Raw genomic sequence first — 24,765 nt, forward strand, 5'->3', positions numbered from 1 at the left:
CTTGCAGGAGAGAGGAGGTTTGTTTAAGAAGGATCCTGTGGATTATTCCCAGGACTAAAGAGAGGATACACCTTTGTGTGAGATGTTTTGTGAACATGTCTTTGCACCACGGTGATTAATGCTCTCACTATTCACATTCTTTAACAACACCTGTTTCTCTAACCTCAATAATGATGGGGTCATTGGGGGGGAAAACACTTTGAGTTAGGATTTATGTGTTTTTTATGTGTATATCGTGAAAATAAGAGAGATTAATCTGGGCTTGCTTAACTTGTTTATCACTAAAACATATATAAATTGTATTTCCATTTATCATTAATTTAGTTCAGTCCTGACCTCCCAAATTGAGAAACTCCGCCCTACAAGTCAAGATCCAACCAACTAGCTTCATCCACTAGGATTTATGAAGCAGGAATAAATAAAATAAAAAAAGCAGTGTTTAATATTGTGTTGATGTTTTATTCATTCATCTTGTTGCCCCTTCTGTTGTGCCTGAGGAGATCTGAGGCCGTCTTGGGAGAGTGGATAGTAATTCAGTGAATCACTATGATGAACGACGTACTTATGGAAATACTTAAGGGGTTGAGGGATGATGGAGAAAGACCTTGTGTTTTTCTCTTAATGCTTAAATGTTCGTCATGAGTTTACAGTGTCTGTCTCACTCACAGGAAACGAGTGTGTTAAACACTGTGGTTGAGACAGTGCATGTAATTACTCTATAATTATACTATTACACTTTTTAGATCTCAGGTAAGAACCGTATTTTGAATAAACAGTTCTTAATGGACACTTTCTCTGAGCTGTGTAGGAAAAAATAGATAGAGTGCTCGGTGTTGCATGCAAGTTCCAATTAAAAAATAAACTATACAATTAAAAAATAATATACATAGCTAGCTAGCTTAGTGCATATTTTAAATAACACCATGGCAACCTCAACCTTTGAAAACCAATAATGTGTATTTTATTTATTTCTCCACCAGTAAGCTGAAAATACACCTGCGGTAACTTACCATGTTGTTTACACACGTGTTAACATCTTTGGTGTACATTTACACATCCTCACAATCATCAAATATTTGGTTTACATGCATACACAGAAAAATAAAACATGCATTAAGTATATATTACATCTCTGCATGTTTACATATTCTGGTATTTTAAACTGCAGGGAACATCTCTTACAAATGACGAAGTAGTGCTGAATGGAAAAGAACAATAATGAGTACAAGCGAGGTGTCCGTGATTATGTAACAACAGATGACTGGTCTGGGTGTCTGCATGCCACTTTTCGCTGGTTTTGTTTACGTGGAATTAAATTAGCCTTGTCCCTGAGGGTGTCTGATGATTTGCCCTTTATTAGCACGGTGGCTTTATTTTAAATGTCTGATTTCTATCCAGTTTCTATTCTCTTGTGCATACCATTTGCCTCGGAAGTGATGTAATGTTTCCTCAGGAGAATCCCCCGCTGACATAAACATCTGTAAACCGGTCAGGATTAAACTCATCCAACATTAGAAACATCTCCTGAGGCTTTACACTGGACCACTATACTGGGTCAATGTGTGAAAACACTGTGCAGCCAGCTTAACATCCAACCAGGGTATTTCACCTCAGTTTGACCTCCTCTGCTTCACAGATGCCTCTCCGGTCACTGTATCACGCTAAGAGGTTGAGTTCAGCTGCAGGTCTCTGTCAGAGCCACGGTAATCGCACATGGAAGAATATTCAGAGGAATATCTCTTTTAAAACAAGTTCATCTGACCGGTAGGCCTAAGGTTATTATTGCCCTGGAAGCTAATTTGTATATAGATCTGCAAAGCATGGAATATTAAACGACCAGAATACAAAAGAGAATCTTGTTGAGAATATGTATGAGGGCCATAACATGTAAGAACACTGTAAATGCACATATGAAACTAACATTTTCATTTAGGAATAAATTGTTTTGTCAAACTGGAAATTTTCTACCTTATTTAAAATGCAAGGGGAAAGAAAATCCTTCAACATTCCAGCACAATCCTTCTTTTGAATCCCAAACGTTCAAATCTGCTTATCCAATAGGGGGGGAATTTGAGTGCACTCATACTATATCCTTTACGGTGCAAAATCACTATCTCTTTAGGCTCAGCAGTTCCTGTCCCAGAAGCGGAGATGGAGGACAAGTCAGCACTTCTAAAGCCTGGGGAGAGACAGTAGCAGCTGTTAGCAACACAATCAGCCCCATGCATAAGCAAGTTTTTATTAAATGAGTAATATCCTTGGACTGTGCAGATGAGTAGACACAAAAGGGACTTCCTGCTTGTATAGAGTTCCAAATTGATAAAGTGCAATGTGCCTGAAAGAGATTAGAGGCAGAGAAGCTAATATTGAATATTTCACAAGATATGAGATAGTGTTTAGAAAGAATACAAAAAAATCAGCTTCACAGCTTGGCGTACGGCACTGACAAACTCAGTGAGAACGTGGCACACTACTGTGCTTTGTTTGAGCCTGTGGATCGGAAGCTATTTGTCTAGATGATAACTAAAGTATTTCCCCCTGAAAGGTTACTGGATGGATCTTATTTCTTATCTTATTCTGCCTACTTCCATTATCAGCTGTGACCAGAATCATTTCAGCCAACATAGGTGGATACAGCAGAGTACAAGTAGCCCGAGTGGAGCTTGTTATCATCTTATCGCTCAGAGAAGAGCCTCAGAGTAGATTAACAAAAAACACATAGATTTTATCCAGCTAGTAGTCGAGCCATTCATCAAAGTGGAACACAACCCTGTCCGCTCACTGCAGCCAAACTGCCCGCATGCCTTCATAATGACTCCAGTGTAAATGTGTCTGTGTATGTGAATACATTTCTTTCTCACTGTGTGTGTGTGCAAGTGCGTGTGTGACTTTGGAGTGAAACCTATATAAACAGGGAGGGTTAAACTAAAGCATAGCTTTGGGCTCTTAAATAAATCCTGGGCGGGCCTGAGAGCGCCAGGCAGACACACACACACACACACACACACACAAACATAAACACACATTCACCCTCATGCACACACTGCCATTGTCTCAACTGCTGACACAGGGAGCCAGCCACCATAGTTGATGATGAAGCAGCGCAGCAAAGTGCCACAGTGATTATGAACCATGCCTGCTCTCAGCCATCAGCTGTGTTTGTAATATGAAGTGTTTCTCACCACTTGTCATCCAGTGGCCGCACTTGTTAAGTTCGAAATAGCTACTGCAGCCACTTAAGGATACAGAGAATTTGGCAGTAGTTTGGGTCAGGCTCCAGTCCAGTCAACAATAAAGTATCCAGGAGCCGTGGGATGGATCCAAGTCACTGGGTCATAGAATAAGAAGAGGCGCGATTTCTGAGTGTGACAGCCAGATTTATTTTTGTTCCACTGATGGTGACAAAACACTTAAACCTAGATAATAGTTAACATCGGTACAGGAATAATGTGTGGACCTCAAAGTATTATGTCTAATAATAACATCCATGTGAGTCATCTTGGCCTCCAAGTCTAACAGTTTATTTAAAATAAAATGTCATCCTACCAGCAAAAATAAACCTGTTAATCATACATCCAAACATTTAGATCAACACAGACTCATAGATCTGTTGTATTAATGACGTTTTTGTTGATTCCCTTTGGCATTTTCTCATGATCTGTTTTGAAAAGTAGGTTTGGTAATTTGGAAGGTATGTAATTTGTATGTACTAAGTATTTAAAGACCCCCTTCCTCCATTTTTCGATCCTGGGTCAACTGCGGCACCTTAGATGGTTAGAACTTTCTTCAGTACAAAGAAAAGGTAAAAGTGTCAACTTTTTTCGGATAAACACTTCACTCCAGTCAGTGCAGCAGCTTTCCCATGTGGCTCAGAGCAGCCGGCTTTGATTGGCATACCTGGTGTGTATTTGGAGAGGATGACGGGGAATTCTCATACTCCTGGGGATAAATCGGGTTTCTTTGTCTTGAGGATCAAACCAGAGCTGGGCTGCAGCGAGGAAAGCGTTGCTCCTCTATCTCTTGAGGGCAATGGATGCTCGCTCCTCTGAAATCTGCATGGATGAAATAGATGATGGATTTTCAAATCAAAAACTCCTATATGAAAGCTATTGAAATTTCCATGAAAGGATGACTTTTTAAAATCCTATATGTCATCAGATATTCCTTTCTTTCAATAGATTGATGCAATGTGGACCAATGATTTCAAATACTTAATCTGAATGTGTTCGGTTGTAAAGATACTATTTTGACTTGTAATAACTGCTGTAGGTGAGTGTTAGTCATAAATTGGTTATGGTTAACGTTGGGGATTGGGTCCACTACGAATGGAAGTCAACGCAAGGTCCTATGGATAACTCCTCAAACCTGTATGTGTGTGGTCCAGGTATATTATGGGGACTTGTCTTCATTATGGGGACAAAAATCAAGTCCTCATAATGTAAATCATAAAATGTGAAGGTGAATACATTATGTTTAGGTTTAGGTTCAGCCGGGGTTAAACTTTTTTTCTGTGGCTGCTGCCTCAGGAAGTGAAGAAATAACAGTGAATGATATGTTTAAAAAATGGAGGAAGTATAATGTCCTCTGAAGACATAGAGACACTACGAAGTGTGTGTGTGCCATGTTATGGGGACCTAAATCTGTTCACAAAAATCAAGTCCTCATAATGTTAATCAATACATTTGAAGGTGAAGACATGTATTAAGTTTGGGTTAAGGCCAGAGTTAGGTTTAGGTTAGGGTTAGACTCAGGTTGAGGTAAGGTTAAGTCCAGGGTTAGGGTTAGACACAGGTTAAGGCCAGAGTTAGGTTGGGGTTAGCCTCAGGTTTAGGTTAGGTTAGGTTAAGACCAGGGTTAGGGTTAGCCTCAGGTTGAGGTTAGTTTTAGGTTAAGACCAGGGTTAGGTTTAGCCTCAGGTTGAGGTTAGGTTTAGGTTAAGACCAGGGTTAGGGTAAGACTCAGGTTTAGGTTAAGGCCAGGGTTAGATTTAGGTTATGGTTAAGTCCAGGGTTAGGTTTAGGTTAGGGTAAGACTTGGGCTAAGGCCAGGGTTATGTTTAGGTTAGGGTTAGATTTGGGTTAGATTAGGTTCATGTTAAAGTGGGATTAGACTAAAGTTAGGTTAGATTTAGGCAAACGTAATCAGGATTAGGTTTAGGTTCTGGTTAAATCTGCAGGAAATCACTGTAAATCAATGAAGTCACGAATGTGTGTGTGTGTGAGAGTGTCTGTGAGTGTGTATATGTATGTGTGTGCGTGTGTTTCTGTGCGTGTGAGTGTGTCCCTGTGTGTGTGTATAAATCTAAGTGTGTATGTGTGTGTGAGTCTGTGTGTGTGTGTGTGTGAGAGAGTGTGAGTCTCTCTGTGTGTGTGCGTGTGTCTCAGTGTGTGTCTCTCAGTGTGTGTGTGTGTGTGAGTCTCTGTGTGTGTGTGTGTGTGTGTGAGTGTGAGTCTCTCTGTGTGTGTGTGTGTGTGAGTGTGTGTGTGTGAGTCTCTCTGTGTGTGTGTGTGTGTGTGTGAGTCTCTGTGTGTGTGTGTGTGTGTGAGTGTGAGTCTCTGTGTGTGTGTGTGTGTGAGTGAGTGTGAGTCTCTCTGTGTGTGTGTGTGTGTGTGAGTGTGAGTCTCTCTCTGTGTGTGTGTGTCTCAGTGTGTGTGGTTGCCCACAGTGGTGTGCTGCAGTCCGCTCTCCGTCGTAGTTGAGTAAACTACATGGACATTAGCGGCCGCAGCGGCGCAGCCACCGAGCCGGAGTGAATTAAAGCCGCTCGATAAACGACCGTGTGACCGAGTGCGAGCGAGAGAAACCCCCGGTGTGCAACAGCGAGTCCCCCGCACCACTTCTGCGGGCAGCAGAGGGAACAAGGCTCCGGCTGAACGGAGTTGTAGTGACCGTGAGACACCGAGCGCCAGGCGGGGAGAGGGAGAGCGAGCTCGGCGGGAATGGCTTCATCTCCGTGCGGCAACAGCAACTTCGATTCCGGGCTGGAAATCAAAACTCGCTCGGTGGAGCAGACGCTTATTCCTTTAGTATCCCAGGTGAGTGCAGCACCAACGTCAAACAGCCACACATAGATGTTTAATGCTCTGACCTTTTCACACTTTTAAAAAAAAAACGCACTCCGGCTTCGGACAACATCCGAGCTCGGAACCATCGAGGCGAACTTTGATTCTCGTGTTTACCTGTTTGTGTGGCTCCTTCTCGGGCTGCGTTTTAAAGCCTGTTCCACGTGTGGGGATTTCACCCCCATCAAGACCACCGCATCCATTCTAGTTAGTTGTTATCAATGAAGTCTCTGATTCATTACAGACAACTTCCAAGTCCACTTGTTTTCAAACCGGACCCCGGAACATGTGGTGAAATCTTTAAACGTGTGAGACAGAAACACAGCAGAATGCACACACACACACTGGTTTGTTTGTTGTCAGGCAGAAGTTATTACATCTTTACAGAACAGGCTGCACTGTCCTGCGAGGAGGGAAGATAACAAGAGAACAACTAAATCAATGCTGAGCCACAAAAAAAAAAAGAAATGATTTGCTTTTAATAATCCTTTATTTTGCTGGAGATCTGTTCAAAAGAACTTTAAAGTCCCCCCCCCCCCTTCCACCCCTGAACTGCTCAATGACTCCCACTTCTGTAATGGGGCCACTTTGAGGCACGTGTTTTGTTTTTCAATAAACAGCAGAAGATGAGAGAGCCACTTAAAGCCACTGCACTCTTTCACCAACTGCTCTCCTGCACTCTCATTACTGTCGTCCCAGCTCTAAACGTGTGGAGCTCAGGTCAACGAGTCAATCAATCATTATAGTATATCCTGCAACACACTCAAGATTGATTTGCAACATTTGATTTGAAAGAAAAATGCCGTTTTAGGTTGTTGATTTTACCATTTATGAACAATTACAGAGGAGAATAGCATACCGCCACCAGGACTCCAAAGATCTCCTCATGAAGTTGCATTTATCTTGATTTCTTTATTTGGATCTGCACTAAATTGCACCCACTCGTAATTATCGGTCCCAGAAATATGCCAGATTTTGTTTTTCTTTGAGGTTCATGCATTCTTCCCTTGGACATTTGTGAAAACGTTAAAAAACACTATATCTTCACTTGTTAGTGAGAGTGGGGCAAAGACATGGCCTGCCTCCTGATTCAAAGTCGCCAAAACTCTACAGGCTTTTCCCTGAACCATAATACACCCTTCCACCAAGTTTTGTGGTAATCCGTCCAGCGTTTTTTGTGTAATGCTGCAAACTAACAGACAAACAAACAAATTACAAGAGGGCTCAGAGACCACATGCCTCAGTCAAGGCTAACGCCCTATCTCTTGAAGAAAATGAAAAAAACAAATCTAGAGTCGCCCTTTGGTCTGCACCAAAAGTCTGTGGATTCTTCCCATACCCGTTCCGGATCCTTACACCAAGTTTCGTGGCAACTCGTCCAGTAATTTTTGTGTAATCTTTCTAACAGACAAACCAACAAACCAACAGAGAGGGGTGTAATCATAATATCCCTGTTGGAGGTAACAATTACAGGTGACTCATTGAAATGTTCTGCCTTTAACACGAGCTCCACCGCTGCTTCCTGCGAGGTCACGTAAGGATTGGAGGTGGGTTGTGTCTCCTGAATAGGGGACTGCCCCCCCATGGACTTATAAATGCTAATATCCTCTTGTTGTGCAGGAGCCTGGAGTGACAGAGTCCTGTAAATGTCCTGTTGTTTCCACTCAGAGACACTGGTGTAGAGGAATGGGGAGAGCCTCCCCAGTGGTGGCTTAGCAGTAGTCTGGACAATACCATGATGGAAGGTCCCTGACCCTGTCCTTCCCCCTGTCAATGCTGAAAGCCTGCTTCCTCCCTCTGATTGCACTGGCTCATTTGAAAGATATAATGTCACACTGTACCTTAATGGATATGGGTTTGTTATCTGAAAAAAATCATCTATTATAGAGGGGGACGTTTTTTTCATGCAGGCTGTTCGCTTAAGGTGATTTTCAGTTATGCATAAGGACGCCAAAAATAATATTTCCCAGTTTGGATCCAGGTGAGCTATAACTCTTGATGCAAGAAGCAGTTATTGTAAGAAAAGTACCCACTGGGGTAACATTGAGAGAAAAGCACCCAGTAAATCTGCCGCACTCGGCTTTATCTTGATAATATTTGGGCTGCAGCAAACTTATGGTGCACCCCTGCCCGCGGAGACAGGCTGGCTGCGATCCAGTCCTTAGCATAGAAGAATGTGCTGTATACTGTAAGGGGATTCAGCATATTACAGTCCACTCCTGAATAGTGGGCCTCAAGGACAATGTTTCCCAACTTTCTTTTTTTTCCCTCTGTGTAAAGCATGTCCCCATAGCAACAGAGCTCTGCAATGCTGAGAGAAACTACATTTCCAAGGTCCTGCTACGTCAGTGTTTTAAAACGTTTGGTTGTTGTGATGTCATCAGGAGGCGGGTCTGCCGGTCAGGGATGACTGGTACATTAGTTTCACCTGATGTGAGCGCTTTTCATCCAGCATGGTCACATGCACGCAGATATCTCTGTAGCGGCAAAAATGCAGTGCTTGCCGAGCTGAAATGTTTAGATGGTGAATCCACAATCACGTTTTAAAACATTTTAATAAAAAAAAAATAGCCTCAAACTTAGTGGTTCCAGCTGCTCAAATGTGAATATTTGCTTGTTTTCTCAGTCTTCTGTGAGATTACACTGAGTGTCTTTGGATTTTGGAGTGTTGATTGAAGAAAACAAGACGTTTTAAACCATCACCACTGGCTTTAGGAACAGATTGGGTTTCTTCTGCTGTTTGTCGACTGTCTATCGTCCCAAAAAATAAGACTTTTATTGGTGAATAATTGATAGTGGGAGTATTGGTGCATGCAGCCCTATGTATTACATAGAAAACTGATGTATCCAGCAAGAGTTATAGTGTAGTAATGTCCAGAGGTGGGTGTGGTATCATACCGGCCAATAGGAAATGGGAATATAACAGGAAAGTAAGGGGCCTTTGCTGCATGTACAGACCAGTTAAAGCCCCATCACTTGCTGTATTAGGGTATTTGTGGCATGCGCAGAGGAAGAAAATTGCCGAAAGATATCGTTTGAATTCTACCATTAGTTATTAGGAAGACTGATGTTAAATCTAGCTGTGGTGCTCTGATTACCGCCCTAATGTGAGTAAGATAACTCGGTTAAGTGGCGGTTCTGAGAATCAATATTGCGTTATATGGGTTTTTTAATTGAATTATTACAGTGGGTGTAAAAGAACGGACTATGCGAGCTGAGTTGTGTTGCTTCGCTTCTTGAGGAGCTTTGTGTGTTTGTGTGTATGCATCCTTACGTGTTGTAGGGGTCTTTAGATAAGTATCGAGGAGGAAATGAAAAAGGAGTTGGAGGAGAGTCGGTGCTTGATAAGGTATCATGTAGCGCACGATCCCCCACCTTTATTATTCCTCTCCTCTCCCCTTCATGCCGAGCCTTGCTGTGACGTTGATGTCCTCAGGCCTCTGTTATCTGCTTCACTCCCACCAGGGCGTAATTACAGGCCTGGGAGACTCCCGTCCTTGCACTACACGTGCACATACACAAACACACTCTAGATAGAAACATGTGCCCACAGTCCCACCCTCCTCTTCTGCTTTCTTGCATATTTATAAATACATATATGTTCACCTGTTATACGGATGCCTTTATCTTTTTGACAGCAAGTCTGAATGTCAACCTCCCTAAAATACAGCTGTTTGGAGTTTTTTTTGCAATCCACCTGGATGTTTTTCGAGCTGCCTCCTCCATCACTTTCACCCTTTTTCGAGACAGAAGGGGCCGTTTTCCCCTTAATTTCGTGGAGGCAATTTTCCTGCAGCTAGGAATTCGCTAATGTGCTTTGCTTCACCCTTTCTTCTCCTGCCATCTCCATACCAATGGACTTGCATTGTGAGGGGCATGGTAAGGGTAATGAATTGCTCTGGTGGTGGTCAGAAATGTAATGGGCATCACACAGAGAGGAGGGGAAACTATGCAGACGCGTCCTGGTGTTGTGTGTGTCCTACCTGTGATGTGGTCTGCAGCCAGCTGGAAGGCAATTAGCAGTAATCTGGCTGCTTTTGCCTTGATATGGGATTCATGTTTTGAAGTGGTGATTAGGGAAATAGCAGTTCTGTTCTCCGGTTTTTATAACTTGAGGTGTGTATCTAAAGACACGGTGGGTGCGGACATGGTGGTCTTCAGACTGAGGAGGTGTATGGGTGTTGTTTTGAGGTAAAAAAATGTGTTGGAGCGAATCAGGACGCAGGAGAAATATCAGACTTTGATCAGATGGGTGAACATTTAAGCGCTTGTGACACGCCGGTCTTGTGATTGCATAGCTATTCACGCTCAATCATTTTTCTGCAAGGCCCGGCCAGGAGTTTCTTAACAGATTTACGGCTATAATTGGGCCTGGAAAATCCGTTCTCTGTCCGAGTTTGTTAGTGTTAACGTTGTCATGCTTCCAGGGGTTCTGTGCCCTCTGGTGAAAAAGCTTTTCCCTGTTCATTGTACTTGAAACAATGCTGAAATGGCGTATTTATCACCAAACAAAAGCTCAGTGGCAGGTTTGCGGATGTGATTTGCTCATGGCATTAGCATTTTGGCTTATAAATTCCACATTAAACCAAATGCTGACAAGAAGCGCTCCATAGGCACAGTCTTTGCTTGGCTCTGTAAGCACAGCCATCAGTCAAATTTCCCTCCGTCTTCCTGGATTATTGGAAATGGACCTTTATTGAGGTACGAGGCACTATGTGTCCCTCTTAATGTCCCTGTTTCTGTGGTGGGGTGACATGACAAACGTCCAGGTATTGAAGTTGTTTTTTATGTTCAGACAGAGAGGCATTACTGTTGCCACCAGCCCTAACAGATCTGCTTCCTCCAGCCGTATGATGATAATGAAGACAAATGGCTCCCTGGCATGGAGGTGAAACCACATGAGGATTACAGTGTGCCACAAGCACAAAAAAGCCCTTTTATTGTGTGTCTTAATGTGTGTGGGGGATTCCAGGGTGCTTTTTGTGCCTTTGCATCAGAATTTTGTGATTTGTGTAATTGTTTGCAAATGGACGACAAAAACAAAAACTGTGGTGCCATTGTTTATTGTGCTGTCACCTGCATTTTTTTGTCGCCACCATGACTTGTCAGCTTATCAGCCCTCAACCCTTTGAGGCATTGAGCAAAACAATACGGAGTGTGATAATACATTTTCAGCACAGGTCCACGAGGCCACCGCTTTTGATTGTTGTGTCATTATCAGCCAAGGACATTGAAGAATGGCCAGTGTGTACACACACACACACACACACACACACACACACACACACACACACACACACACACACACACACACACACGCGCACACACACACACACTCCTTCATTTGCCAATGGCTTGTTTATCTTTTGTCTCTTTAAGTTTGAGACCGGCAGAGTTTGTGCTTGGTTTATTTTAGTCAAATCAAACACTGTGCATGAATCACAGTGACCCTGACTCACTTTATGGTTGAGACAATGTTGAAAAACCAGTTCTCGCTTGGTTTGTACACGGGCGGTCAACAACCTTGTGTCATTAAAGTGAAATGAGGTGTAATTCCACTCAACTCCCGTTGTTTTTTGGTAAAGTGGTTGTATTGGTCAGTTAATTTTGTCAGTTAAACCCCCCACCGGCCCTCATTCTCTCTCATAATCTGTTTTTTTTTTAAATGCACTGAACTTTTTAGCACATTTTCCTGAACTCGTGTTGATGTGCTTCAAACAAAAAAATCTTTCTGCAGCAACTTTTTTTTAATACGTCATGTCCTGCTTCCTGCATGCTCTACCCAGGCACAACCCTTCACTTGAATGTTGCGGACATTTTCCTATTGTTCTAAATGCGTCTGACTTGGAAAATCTCCTGCTGTGTTCTTTGTAAGTGAAAGGCAAACAGGAGTTCATGTTATGAAATTGCTACTACGTCTACTTTTATTGCGTCCCAGTGACACAATGCTTGCATGACCACTGTTTCCCCCCCGCTTGTCCTCCCTCTTTCGCTCTTCTCACCATTACTATCAAGGGAGTCATTACATATCGCTGTTCTCTGTAAGTGCCAATAAAAGGGTCTGTCTCTCATGTCGATCCATTGACCTCTCCCCGGCTAATATACTTACAGAATGTGTGGGTGTGTGTGTGACACCAGCCTAAAGGGATCAGTCACCTAGACAGAACAGCACAGTTAACTTAATGGTGAAAAAAAGCTATCTGACCCTCTTGCCATTTAAGTTATCTGACAGCTGTAGGTAATAGCGATAACCACTTTTAATTGTCTCGGGGAAAAGCCTCACCAACAAGATTTATTACTGTAGCTGAGAGGTTGATAAAGTATTGATAAAACGTCCGTCTCATTATCAGAGAGCCTCAAAGTGGCATTACCTGTTCTGGTATTGCTCAAAGTCAACTGAAACTGGAAAGCAATTTCAGTTCCCGGTTCCCCAGAGAGAAGGGTCATTTGCGGATAATTCTTTTCCTTTCACAATGTAGTTTGGCTTCATTTGGCCAAGTTTGAAGATGTCCAACAAGGATATGTCTGCAAAAGAAAGAGTCCCCTAGAAAACAGCTCAGAGTGGGTTCTTATTCAGGCAATATGAAGTGTTACATTTTCAGGTAAGTTTGGTTTTAATTAGTTATTTGATGCTATAAAAACAGACTGACTCGTGATTGGTCGAGTGCGTGTAATGACTGGAGATGCACCATCCATCTTCATCTCAATGACACAGACCAACCAGGACATTCTCTGTAATGAGATGTTGCTCCAGAATTTTGTTTTACCGATATCTTTATTTCTATTGTCACCACTAAGTACATTTCCCCTCAGCTCCCTGGTAGAATAGTTATTCTCCCTGGTTAACCCATATTTATCCTATGTAAATAGCTATTAGAGGCTTAGCATTCTTATGAAGTATCAAGTGGCTCTCTGGCCCATTACCAGCCTGTATTTACAGTATATTCTTAGATTAGGAGCGATGAGATGGTGATGAGACGTCTCATAAGTGTCGGCACACGGGAAGAGATCTCTATCAGTGGGGATGTGGTGCTTAATGTAGCGTGGTGTTTTGTGTTAGCCAGTCTCGCTCGGAGGAAGCACCCCGTGGATTAAAACAGATGCATGAACACACGCCCAGGAAACACAGACAACGACATATACGTGTTGACATTGTAGTTATTAGCTGCAAACTTAAGGGGAAATGGAAAAACATGTATGTAATATTTCCAACATGTCAATACGATGCATGTACCTTGAATGATATAAACTAGTTTTTATGAAAGTAGTGAGTATTGCTTCTTTATCTGGCTTCCTCCTTGCAGCACTAAAACTGGTACAGAGATATGGAGACAGAAACATGAGGTGTCTCTGTTTATGCTGTCAGGACAGAGAAGACCAAACACTGAGAGGGTACAGCCCACTTGCTGTAATCTTGCAGGCATGTACTCTCGCACTCGTCTTGTCATGCATTGCCAGAGATATCGCTTGATGTATCTATATTGTCTGCTGCCCGGACAACTGCAGGTAAACAGATCACTTTCTGGCAGGCAGCTGTTTGTCTCTCGTTGCTTTTCTGCCGGTGGTTTCTTGGCTCGGTGCAGCGATAACTCCAGTCTTGAGCGCGTGACATTGACTAGGACGGTCGTTCGCAGTGTTCCACAAATCCTGTCAAATGCAGAAAAACTTTGGAGTTGGCTGGTGCAGTAATACAAGCACTATATCATCTTTACATATTTTTTGCTTTACATCTTACCCGACAGTAACTATTATACCACTGTGACTTTTCCTCCTTATGCCGGTGGGTGGGCCTCCCATCAGACGACTACATCACCCAACACCCTCGACTCCTCTGATGTCAACACAAATATTGACATTGCACGTGCATGGCAAGATTTTTCACCCTGTTATTATTCTTTGCCTTACTTTGATTTGTAGGGTTAATCATGCTCTAAGGTCTTGAACCGAAGCTCCCATAATGCTTCAGGGTATGTAAATAGGTATAATGGCGCCACGGAGTCATGTAATAGCTGTGGGCTGCAATAAAAACTCTGAACTTTAGCCTATATTTGTTTACATTCTGGAAAATCGGCCCCAGTAAAGGTATGTTGAATGAGCTATTAGCAGTTCCTGTTTACTGTGAGGCCGTGTATGTACATATAACTATCAATACCAAAAGTCATGCAGCAGCAGTCATATCCTTATGTAACTCACACTGAATCTAAAAATAGGTGTATCATGCCTGTATAGTCATATATTTCAGTTATTATAACAATCACTAAGTGTCTTTCACCTCATGCAATATTGCAATATCTTTCTTTTGGTGGGTACTGTTAAGTTGATATTAGTATTCACAGTATAGTGGTTTTCTTACATTTTCTATCTTTTAAGGTAAAGCGAAACACAAATAACTGACATACATCCTCAATCTCCAAGTCGTCATTGGTCTAGAGCCTGACAGATATTAGCTGATACAGTGGGGTCCATTTGTGGCCCCTGCTGGGGGACAAGTGAAGACAAAACACCTGATAATCTCCTCTGCAAATATAAAAACTTCTCACTCCTTCTCATCTTTTGCCCCATAAATCCAATGTTGTTTGGGCTCTAGCTTGCTCTTGTCTCCCTCTCCAGCAGTACATTGCTGACTGTACCACTGAGGAATCCTTCAGTCTGTCCTGTACGTGTTAATTGCTTTCTTCGAGCGTCTTTGAACTTCTCCCCTCCCGATAATGAGTTCTTTTAAAGAGATGAGGTTCGACATGACAGAACAAAGAGAACGTGAAGGACACCGAGAACGCAGAATGCCAAACACTTTCTTATCTTTTCTCATTCAGGAAAGTCAGAATTTTCTAATATTTTAAGTTTGCCCTGTCACTGTAACTCTCTTCACATTGTACAACCTACAGTATGCAGTAATGGTGAATGTTAAATATATAGCGCTTTTCTAGTCTCGACGACCACTCAGAGCGCTCTGCAGTACAGAACAAAGGTGACCGGAATCCTTTGATTACCAGTATCTAATAAATTGTACCGTACATCGCATTGGCCTGGCAGTGCAACACAATCAGTTGTAAGATGATATAACACCTGGTTTGTATGCCCTCTGTCTTTCCTCCCTTGCTTTGACTGTGTTTTCCTCTCACACACCTCACTCCCCGTCTTAAGCCCTTGTGCTATAGTTCCTCCTCATATCTCTCCACTTAGCCCCCCACTTGTATTCTCACTTTTAATCTCAACCCCTCCAGAGAGTCCAGTGTCCCCGCATCACCTTATTAATTATGCAGCCTACTGAAAACCTAGCCAGAGGCTACAGGTGGTGCACAGAGCCCAGAATCTCAGCATCCTTTCTTCTGTGTTGCAACCTGACACATAATCCTCAGACCCACACCTACTCTGAAGAACAGTAACGGGAACAGCGTGTAACCAGCTGATCCAGATTTGGCTGTCCCTTTCTCTGACACGGGATACCCGAGGGTGATCAACATTATGGTTTTCTTGCTCTCTTTTGTCAGACCGTCATATATCTCCAGGGGAAAAGGTTTTTGAAGTCATCGACGTGTTGAAAGCAAATAGGATCTTGAAAAGATTTAAACGCCAAGAATGGGACAATATCACTTTAACTTGATACTGATAAGATTACACAGAGATGGTTTTCTGTTTCTGGACAAATACGTTTTGTTGAAACACTGAAGGATGAAGCTGCATTTCAAGTAGACAGATTCACAGCCCTTTTTTTAAGTTGCCTTTTCAATTGAAAGAAACAAGCAGCAACTGCAAATCCCCTCATGAATTATAAAATTCATTATTATATAAATAAGTTAAACATTTTTGTTTGCCTTGTTTTTATGTATTAAATACTAAGAGGCAAATCTTTGGTTTGGCCTTTTAATTTGACCAAAGAATCAACTGCAGATTCAGTCTGTTGCCTGTGTATTCATCCTTGATCAATAACTTGAACCCCCCCCCCCTGATAGCTAGCTCCATCAGTATGGGCAGGGTGTTCTCATCTAGTCGCTGCTTCATGGTGACTGGAGCCAGTGGGTGAAAGCTGGGGGCCAGCCAGCCCCAGTGTGTAGTACTGTGAACTAATACACGCACTCACAGTGCCAACCTCTATAAATAAGTTAACTCACCTTCCAGAAATAAAGTTGCAGTTGTTCTGTGTTTGTGTGTTATCTGAGGGGCTGAAAGGAGCTTTTTGAGGCGCTGATGATATGACATTTTTACTTCAGAGAACTTATCGATTTTAAGTATTTATTGTGGATAGGACTTTATTGTTGTCTTTAGATACAATTGCTGCGGAAGAGACCTAATGTGTTGATTCAGATAAATGGTTTTTGAGGTTATAGTAAAGCCCAAACTCAAGACACTTAAAGTATGTGTCATGTCGTGGATGTAGTGAAAGCATGCTCTCTAAGCCCCCCATGAATGTGTTAGAGAGATCCAGTGTGTCACAACACAGGCCATTATGCAGTCTGAAGTCAGGGGGGCTGCATTCCTTCAAGGGTTCGTGTTTCAAGCTCCTGTGTGTATCGGTGAGAGTGCCGTCTGAAACTGTGTCCATGTATTCTTTATAGGGGCATCGCAGCAAGGGTCACAAGTCAAGGTCTCAGAGTCAGAGACCTTTCTGCACTCCATACTTTTTGGCATGCATGAGTTAGTGCCTTTCTATCCCCTAAGGGCTTGAACTTCACCTTGCTTTGTTTCACTCACCCAAATTCATCAATGAATCATCCTCCTCAGTCACTACCTGTCTGCATTGAGGGTTTTGATCTCTGGTGTGACACGCTTCTTTGATTTATTAATGCACTCATTCGCTTTTTGAATCCCTTTCTTCTCAAATGTCAAACCGTCAAGACCACATTCTCAGAAATGCCGTTTTCTCTGCTTCTGGGTGGGGATTTGTCTGCTCAGGGCATAGTTTGCAGGCGTGTTGATGTTGCTCCATACCTGACGTCTTATCTTCCCATCATCCTCCTTTCATCTGTGGAGAATTTTTAGAGGCCTGGAAACTGGGAGGGCAAAAATCCTGGAGGTAGAATCATTTGGGCTCATTCTTCAGACATTTGTTTGTATTTGGTTTGAACCTTAATAGACGGCTTCCTATTAGTTCCAGTGGTGCAGTGAGCAGCTCCCCTTTCCCCCTTTCCTACTTTTTTACAATTTTAAATACTGCCACAATTGCATGTATCTTGTTGTATTTGTTGTGCAAATAGGATTAATGGTTAAATGTAGATCTCATGGATTTAGGGTAGGGATGAACAATTAATCTCACTCTTGCTGAAATTACACTATCAGGTTAAATCTGTGACACCATACAACTATAATTTAAGCTTTGTTGCCACGGTCTACAAATCATATTGTTCAGATGTAAGCGACCAAGCGTGTTTGGAAAATGAATGTGAATCCAAAAATGACTGTTGTGATAAAATTGTGACTCATATCACTTTAACCGTTTTAGTTCACCCTCACTCCCTTAGAAACATGCCACTTACAGAGGTTCTTGGACGACTCCTCCTCCATGTTCTTTTAGCCCTAGGGACCATTGTTGTCTTCTTTGCCGTGGTTGTTGGGAAAGTGGCGTTGGGAGTTGTGGTGCCAGCAAACTGATCAGACTGGGGAGAAAGTTCAGGCTAAGGAGCGAGTTCAGCTGTAGACTCATTCAGCCCTGTGCTGATGACTATCAGCCATCAGGCTCCAACGCCACAGCACCCAGAACCTTCTACCTCCACTGACTGAGACCTCAAAACATTAATCAAATGTGCAACCCGACGTATATACACACAGATTCTATTGAAATTGTTATTCTATGTTTTACTTTTTTTCATATATAGTTATTGACATAAATTTCTTTCTTTGGTGTTTACCACAATCTTCTGTGCTGCTGCTTCAAATTGAATTTTCCTTTCCAGGCGATCAATAAAGGTACATCTTATCTTAGAAACAAAGCCCATTTTTCTCTGTCACTTTGCTCATTAGTTTAGAGGCAAGCTAGAGTCTTTGTGTCCAGTGCATTTGGTCGGGGTCCACCTAGCAGCCACTGCAGTCATTCGCTCTTTCTGCTCCGGAACCTGCTTTCGCTGTGGGACGCTGTCACAGAGCCTGGTTAAGCCACTTTCACACACTGTTCACCATACACTATTATTTGTCCATTACTTGTAATTACCCATCATGGTGACTGATGGGATGTTTTCGAGGCTGAGTTGGCAAGCTGTTAGGATTATCCTGTTGAGGACTTCATATAATTATCCAGTCATTAAACACGGCTCAGTGTGAAGTAAACCTGAGGGGGGGGCTCGGTTGTTGTGTTTGTGGCTCCAGGTTGTTGAAACAGGCTGTTGTCGTCTTGGTAAGTTGAGTCCAAGAAAGTGACTCGGAGACAGGTGTTTGAGCAGTGGCTCCTGCATCATGTCCATGTGGACTAAAGTCATGAAGACATCATTGAGTCATTGAGGCATCTTTGGATTTTAGAAATATTTGACACTGGTGTTTTGCTCTCAAAATGATGCTTTGTGAGGCCTGTTCTGCAAACTTAGCCGACGAGGATGTTGTCCTGATCGTTTGGAATTGGACTTGTGATATCGTTTGAATGAAGCTGAGTGATGAAAATCCTCTGGCAGGTTGCATAGATTTACAATTCAACCATTTGAATTCCTTCACAGGTACTTAATCAATCTTTACTGATTACCCAGAAAATCCTCAACCAAGATAATTGTGAAACAGAATGAAAAGTACAATACGGCCTCATTAGGGGATGGAGTCTACCCGTTTCAAGTGCTCTCATATCATGTTTCGACAACACAAAGAAATCGTGGTGTGGGGACAATCAAAGTTTGGAGTCAGCGAGGTACAAAGAACAAAGTCTGAACAGTGCTCTGGGCCACATTGTGTTTTTTCGGCGGGGTCTTGAGGTTTCAAAGAGAGAGAGATTTGTCACACAACCTATGTAAATTAGCTTCTTTTGAAGGTGATTCATCTCACACGGTGAAACGGATCAAAATTATTCAACCCATAGGAGAAAATAGTTTATTTTTTTAATGGAGCATGTCTTCTCTTATACCCAATACAGAATGCCATGCACCTTTCCGTTAATGGGATTTAGTCAGTTACTCATTAATTGCATGTTGTAGTGTGTGTTTGCACCGAGAAGAGACCAATGTCAGCAAACAAAAACAAACCGCTGTAAAGTTTTGGTTTTGTTTTCTTTGCCTCTTCTCTTCCTGGAATGGAACCACTTGCCAAGTGCAATTTTATATGAATATTGTATTACAGAGCTGCAAGTCATATTCAATCAGTGAAATGAAACACGACTTCTGTATCCAGGCATATGTGGAAGTGGAAACTTTACCCTGAAAATAGCCACCGTCTGAATCTGATGGTGAGATTGGCGTCCTGAGATGTAACGTGGGATGTCTCCGTGTTTTTGTGCCGTGTTTTGCTTGCTTTGTTTGTTTCCCTTGCCAAATTAAACAACGGCCATATCCTTGAACCAGGGAAAAGTATGAACTGAAGCTGTCATCCCCACATGAATTAACCTGGTCTTCTATTGAACAAAGAGCCCAGTGTAGCCTGGAGAAATGTATTACTGCATACGGTGTACTTTTCCATTTGGATGGGATCCCATCTGCATTGCCTTCCTGCCTGGGCGAGATATGTGTTTGATTAGACATCTTGTATGTTTTGTGTCAGGCAGAGCAACTCGGAGAATCCCCCCCTTAACTGTGACTTGTCTAGGAGACGTTTTTAGGGCATTACATGGAATTTTGCATCTGTCTGAGATAAGCAGGAAGCGGTGTGTTTTGGTTATTCACTGCCTATGAAATATTTGTTACACCCTCAAAGTGAGATGTTGTCAGTGGTTTTCAGCTGCTGAAAGATGCCCACCATTCCAGGTGCATCACTATTATCATCATCACACACACACTGGTAGGAAGCATATATATGCTGGAGCTACACTCATGAAACACCCTGGGAAACAGGTTTGATTTATTGATTTATAACTATTTGACAGCAGAACTTCTTTTGAATTGTGTTTTACTGAAAACAAGCACAGACATCATCACTTAAATACGGACTGACATCTACTGCCACTTGCCAGTTTGGCAAAAAAGACTGGAAACAGGGGAAAGCATCTAGCTTGCCATCTTGATTCTGTGTATAGATGTAAACGCACAACACACCATCCCTCTAAAATTACATCCTGAAGATTTCACAGTTGGGTTTTTGTTTGGATTAAACCAACATGATAAAACTTGTCTTTAGAGGTACCAGTGGGTGCATGTTGTTAGTTTTGGACATAGCAGGGCTAACTGTTTACCCTTATTATTTTTTTTACAGTGTCTTTACCCAGATAAGCTACATGGCGGCACTAAGCCATGTCTAAGCTAACGCTCAGCAAGAAAGCACATAATTGTATTATATTAAAAAGTCAAAATATTCCCTTAGATGCATGGTTTTAAAATGGCCTTTGTCTAATGAGCACTCCAGTTTGAATTGCAAGTGAGGTGCTTTGATAATACAGGGCTTTTCAGTCATGCTCACGAAGGCCTTCACCTTTGGATGCCTGGTGGTTCTGTGTTTAGTTCATACCCGACATTAGATTAGACTTAGTATTTTTTTATTCACTATCTTAACTTCAAATGATTTTACAGAGAAACAAGCTTGGTGAACCACAGCAGAAGTGCGTGTCATGGTCTGCTGCTCTCCAAACCGAGCAGATCGATTCCCCCTGCTCGCCTTCCCTTCTTAGTTAACCTTGGATTGTGGTTAACAGAGCAAAAATTGATCCCTAGCCATGTTGTGTTTGTCTACCCCAGCAAGGACCACTGAATCAGCAGTCGCTCTCACTCACACTGTCTCGTGTCCGATTCCCAGTGCCGCTCTTATCTGAAACAGAGTTTTTAGATACAGTATAAAGTGAGCTGGTAAAGACTCATTTTCCCTCGTTTCCCTTGCAGTGCCTCTCAGCCATGCCTTCTGGTTTTCTCCATCTTAGCTGTCCTCCCCCTCTCCTTATTTACTGTACTCTGCTCTGCCATTCTTCCGTCTATCTCTCCATCACAGCTGTCTGTTTTTCTCCCAGGTTTATCATTCTCTCTTATCAGCTGCTGCTGGTTCCTCTCGGCTTCCTGCACCTCATATCAGTCCGACTGATAGCTCTGTAACAATGGTCCGGTTTCAAGAGAGCTTATAGTGCACCGACTCACCAGGTCAGCAGGGTCCTATAATGCATCTTTTATTTAAACGATTAATACTTCCACTCTGATCGGAAGCACGGTGTCCATGCACACGGGAGCCAAACATTTAAATGAAAGCACACTAAGGGCATAAGTAATAAAAGATTAATGTTTTAATAAAGATGGATTTGATTTGGCTTGTCAGAGTTTGTCATACAGTAAACTACAGCGGGCTCAGGTCAGAGTGACTCTGGAGAGCTCAGAACACGCAGTGGGCCCACTTATGACTTGATACATTTCCCATTATTTTTAGACAGCCACGATGGAGTACCAGGTATACACAGCCTGTTCTGTTTTCCTTTTAGCTTCCACTTCCTGAGTGGAAACACTAACCCTGCTATGGCACATGAATGGTAAGCTGGTCCGCTACGAAGCCCCGGAGATGAATACTTCTCTTCATGTGAAACAATCGCAAAAATGTAATCTGGAAACCCTGGGCCATGTTTCCATCCCTTCTGTTCGAAAATCCGCCTCAGAGAGTTTTCACAGAGGCTGTGAACACTTGAACCGTGGCAAAGCACCAAGGATCGATGCCAAGCCGTTATACCAGGCAATAAGTGGGATTATATTTGTCGTTTATTTGACAGTGAATGGTCCTTTGGAAAATATGAGCTGAGTTTATTGGTTTGTCTACTGTGTGCCAACCTTACAATCTATCTTGTTGTGGTGTTTCTGCTTCAGTGCATTCAAATAGTAAAAAGAGCAGATCCATTATCAGTTTGCTATAGAGCCAGCTGCCCTCACAATCTTAGCAAGTCGCAAAAGAATCCCTGGAGTCCTCGAAACGGATTTAAAATACAATTGTTTTAAAATTATGACTCACTGTAGATTGTATCATTCATAAGCTGTTCATATATATCTACTTTTGACATAATTGTGAAGTCTGAGCCAAAGAAAGTTGGAGCAAGTCTCCACTGTCAGCCTTAAGAATATGTTGATAGATGTGCTCATTGTTAAATTGGTTTTAGTGCTTTGTCCAGTAAAACAAATCTGCATTTTCCAATATATTCAAGGGGCTCCCTGGTTAGTCAGCTAATCTTGCCAAGCTTGAATTCGTTATACACACACACACGCAACAAAAAAATGATGATGCACACTGCCGCAGCACTTGCTGTGGTGCCGTGGTGCGACAGAGGCAGAGGGAAAAATAGCGTTTGACACGTTGCTGCGCTTTGAGTCATACGAGGAGCCCGGAGCAAAACATTTCAGTCGACTACGCAGGGGTTGGATGCCACCTCAGCGTAAAAGGGACAGTCACGGTCACCTGTGGAGATGTAACTGCAAAGAGAACAGATACAACGGTTTAGTTTGCAAATCGTGTTATTCCTCTGACCATGAAAATGCAAAGTGAGAGACGCTCAAGTCCCAGGCCAGGAACAGAACAGTGATAAAACACGTTGCTCAGGCTGTCTTCAGGGGGAGTTATGGCTGGGTTTTTCGATTTTTGGTTCGCCACTGAAATGTGTCCAGTATTTAAAAAGTGCCAGGTATTGATTCAGCCTGGTTTGATCGTTCCTCAGTCTTGTTTACTTAGTGGTTTAATCCAAAAATCAGGAACCACTGCTAATTTTAGACTTTGACTCACGAACTGTCCACACACACTTCTTCTCTGCATTTGGGCCTCTCGTCTACACCCAAATGGCGTTTGAAGTACCTTAGGGGTATTTCCAAAGTGCAGATTTTCAAAAACGTCACTTTCCATGTATACATGTGTACATGTACAACGAAGGAAACAATGACATCACAGCTTATATCGTGCACGCCCAGTGTTGCTTTGTTTAATGAGCATGTGCCAGAAACAACAACAACAACAACAATGGTGGCAATGAACCGGTTTCTCTATGATTGGTCAGAGCTGTGAGGTCTGATTTAAAGTTTGCAGTTAGATTTAGCCTCACTGCTCCACATTAGCATTCACAGATATCTGCCTCGCCCAATATAGCGTTCTTGTCTGGTATTTGACGGATCATTGATGTAGACTTTATTGCCACCTACTGGCTTGGCATGCTTGTTTGAGCATTTGTCGTCGTTTTCGTGTCCCCATCGGGGGACCAAGATAATTTGTACAACGAACGTCATGTGGACGAATAATTTTTTTTTAAAGGTGGGGAAAATATTGGTTCCAAAAATATCTGCAGTAGTGTAGACAAGACCTCAGTGTGTTTTTTAGTTGATCGGTTGCCTGTGCTCAATAGTTATGAATTTTGAAAATATTTAATGCAGCAGTCAGATTCTTCAGTCAATGCTTAAGGCACAGAGGAGACCCTGTTAGAGCTTAATGCTGTTTGGAGCATGCACCTCATGCTGACCCCCGGGGTATACGCTTCCCCAGGTAGAACGGAGCTGGGGCAGGTGAACAGCTGAGACAGCCAGAGGGAGTTTGACCCAGCAGTCACGTTGTGTTGAGGGCTCTCCAACTCTCCACTCCTTGGTCGACCCCTCCCTGACTTTCCCCTTTGTCTCCCTCTGTCTGTCTCTCTCTGTCTCCCTCCCACCTACTATTCAGAGAGTTACGTTTGCAAGAAGGAATGAAAAGAGGTATTGTGCTCTGTTGAATGCAATCTGTGTGTGTGTGTGTGTGTGTGTGTGTGTGTGTGTGTGTGTGTGTGTGTGTGTGTGTGTGTGTGTGTGTGTGTGTGTGTGTGTGTGTGTGTGTGTGTGTGTGTGTGTGTGTGTGTGTGTGTGTGTGTGTGTGTGTGTGTGTGTGTGTGTGTGTGGCTGTCTTTTCTCTACCCTAGCACTGTGTAACTATGCAGACACCAAGGCCTTGGCATGCCACAGTTGTCAGAGGGGCAAGGAGCTTGTTTTAACCAGCGTTATATTTACCTTAATTTTCAAATGTCAGCCTCCAACCTCCCATGTAACACACAATGAGCATGTTTCTAAAGCAGTCAGTGGTATAATAAAGAGGTAAAAAGGTACTTCAGAGTTAAAAGTCTCCATTCCAACATTCTTACTTTAACACAATTTCTTTTACTCTTGTAGGCAGTGGAATGTTTTCTATTAAAACACCACTGTATTAATACTTTGCCTCGTAGTCATGGCTTAGAATAACATTTTGGAACAGAGCCCAGGACCACAATACTGTATCTGCTAAAATACTAGCAGTGCACATGTGTGGTCTCTCTCTCTTTAGCACGAAAGTGGAGGAAGTAGTGATTGTTTATACTGATAATGAGGACATATTTCATCATGCCCCCAACATGAGGGCCTTAAAAAAGAAGTAAAAAATGTTCAGTGGAAGAAAAGTGACCACTCGTACGGGGCATGTAACTGTGTTTTTGAGCAAGGAAATGTGTAAACCATGCATAAGCTGTAGGGTTGTACATCAATACTAATAAAAATAATATAAATAAAAATGCACAAAAAAAACCCAACAAAGCTCATTCAGCTTTAGACTTTTTTTAACGTAAGGAATGGTGTTAGGAGGCTTCTTGTGTTCATCTTTGAAGAAAGTACTTATTCTTTTGATAAATAAATCAAAGTTT

General features: G+C 42.5%; 1 protein-coding gene and 1 long non-coding RNA gene across 2 annotated transcripts in view; one reads left to right on the top strand and one right to left on the bottom strand.

The window, feature by feature from the left end:
• Positions 1-979: 979 nt before the first annotated feature.
• On the bottom strand, positions 980-6,380 carry LOC118124517. The gene is made up of 3 exons (XR_004698742.2): positions 6,180-6,380; positions 3,898-4,052; positions 980-2,179 (listed from the first exon to the last, which is right to left on the bottom strand). It is a non-coding gene; the product is annotated as an uncharacterized LOC118124517 (long non-coding RNA).
• The window catches only part of ctnnal1 (catenin (cadherin-associated protein), alpha-like 1), a 47,594-nt gene continuing 28,440 nt past the window's right edge, over positions 5,612-24,765 (top strand). The window contains exon 1 of the mRNA XM_035182407.2: positions 5,612-6,035. Coding sequence (XP_035038298.1) covers positions 5,940-6,035 — 96 coding nt within the window. The 5' untranslated portion in view covers positions 5,612-5,939. The remainder of the gene's footprint in view (positions 6,036-24,765) is intronic.

The sequence above is a fragment of the Hippoglossus stenolepis genome, chromosome 17, assembly GCF_022539355.2.
Source record: "Hippoglossus stenolepis isolate QCI-W04-F060 chromosome 17, HSTE1.2, whole genome shotgun sequence".
Taxonomy (NCBI): domain Eukaryota; kingdom Metazoa; phylum Chordata; class Actinopteri; order Pleuronectiformes; family Pleuronectidae; genus Hippoglossus; species Hippoglossus stenolepis.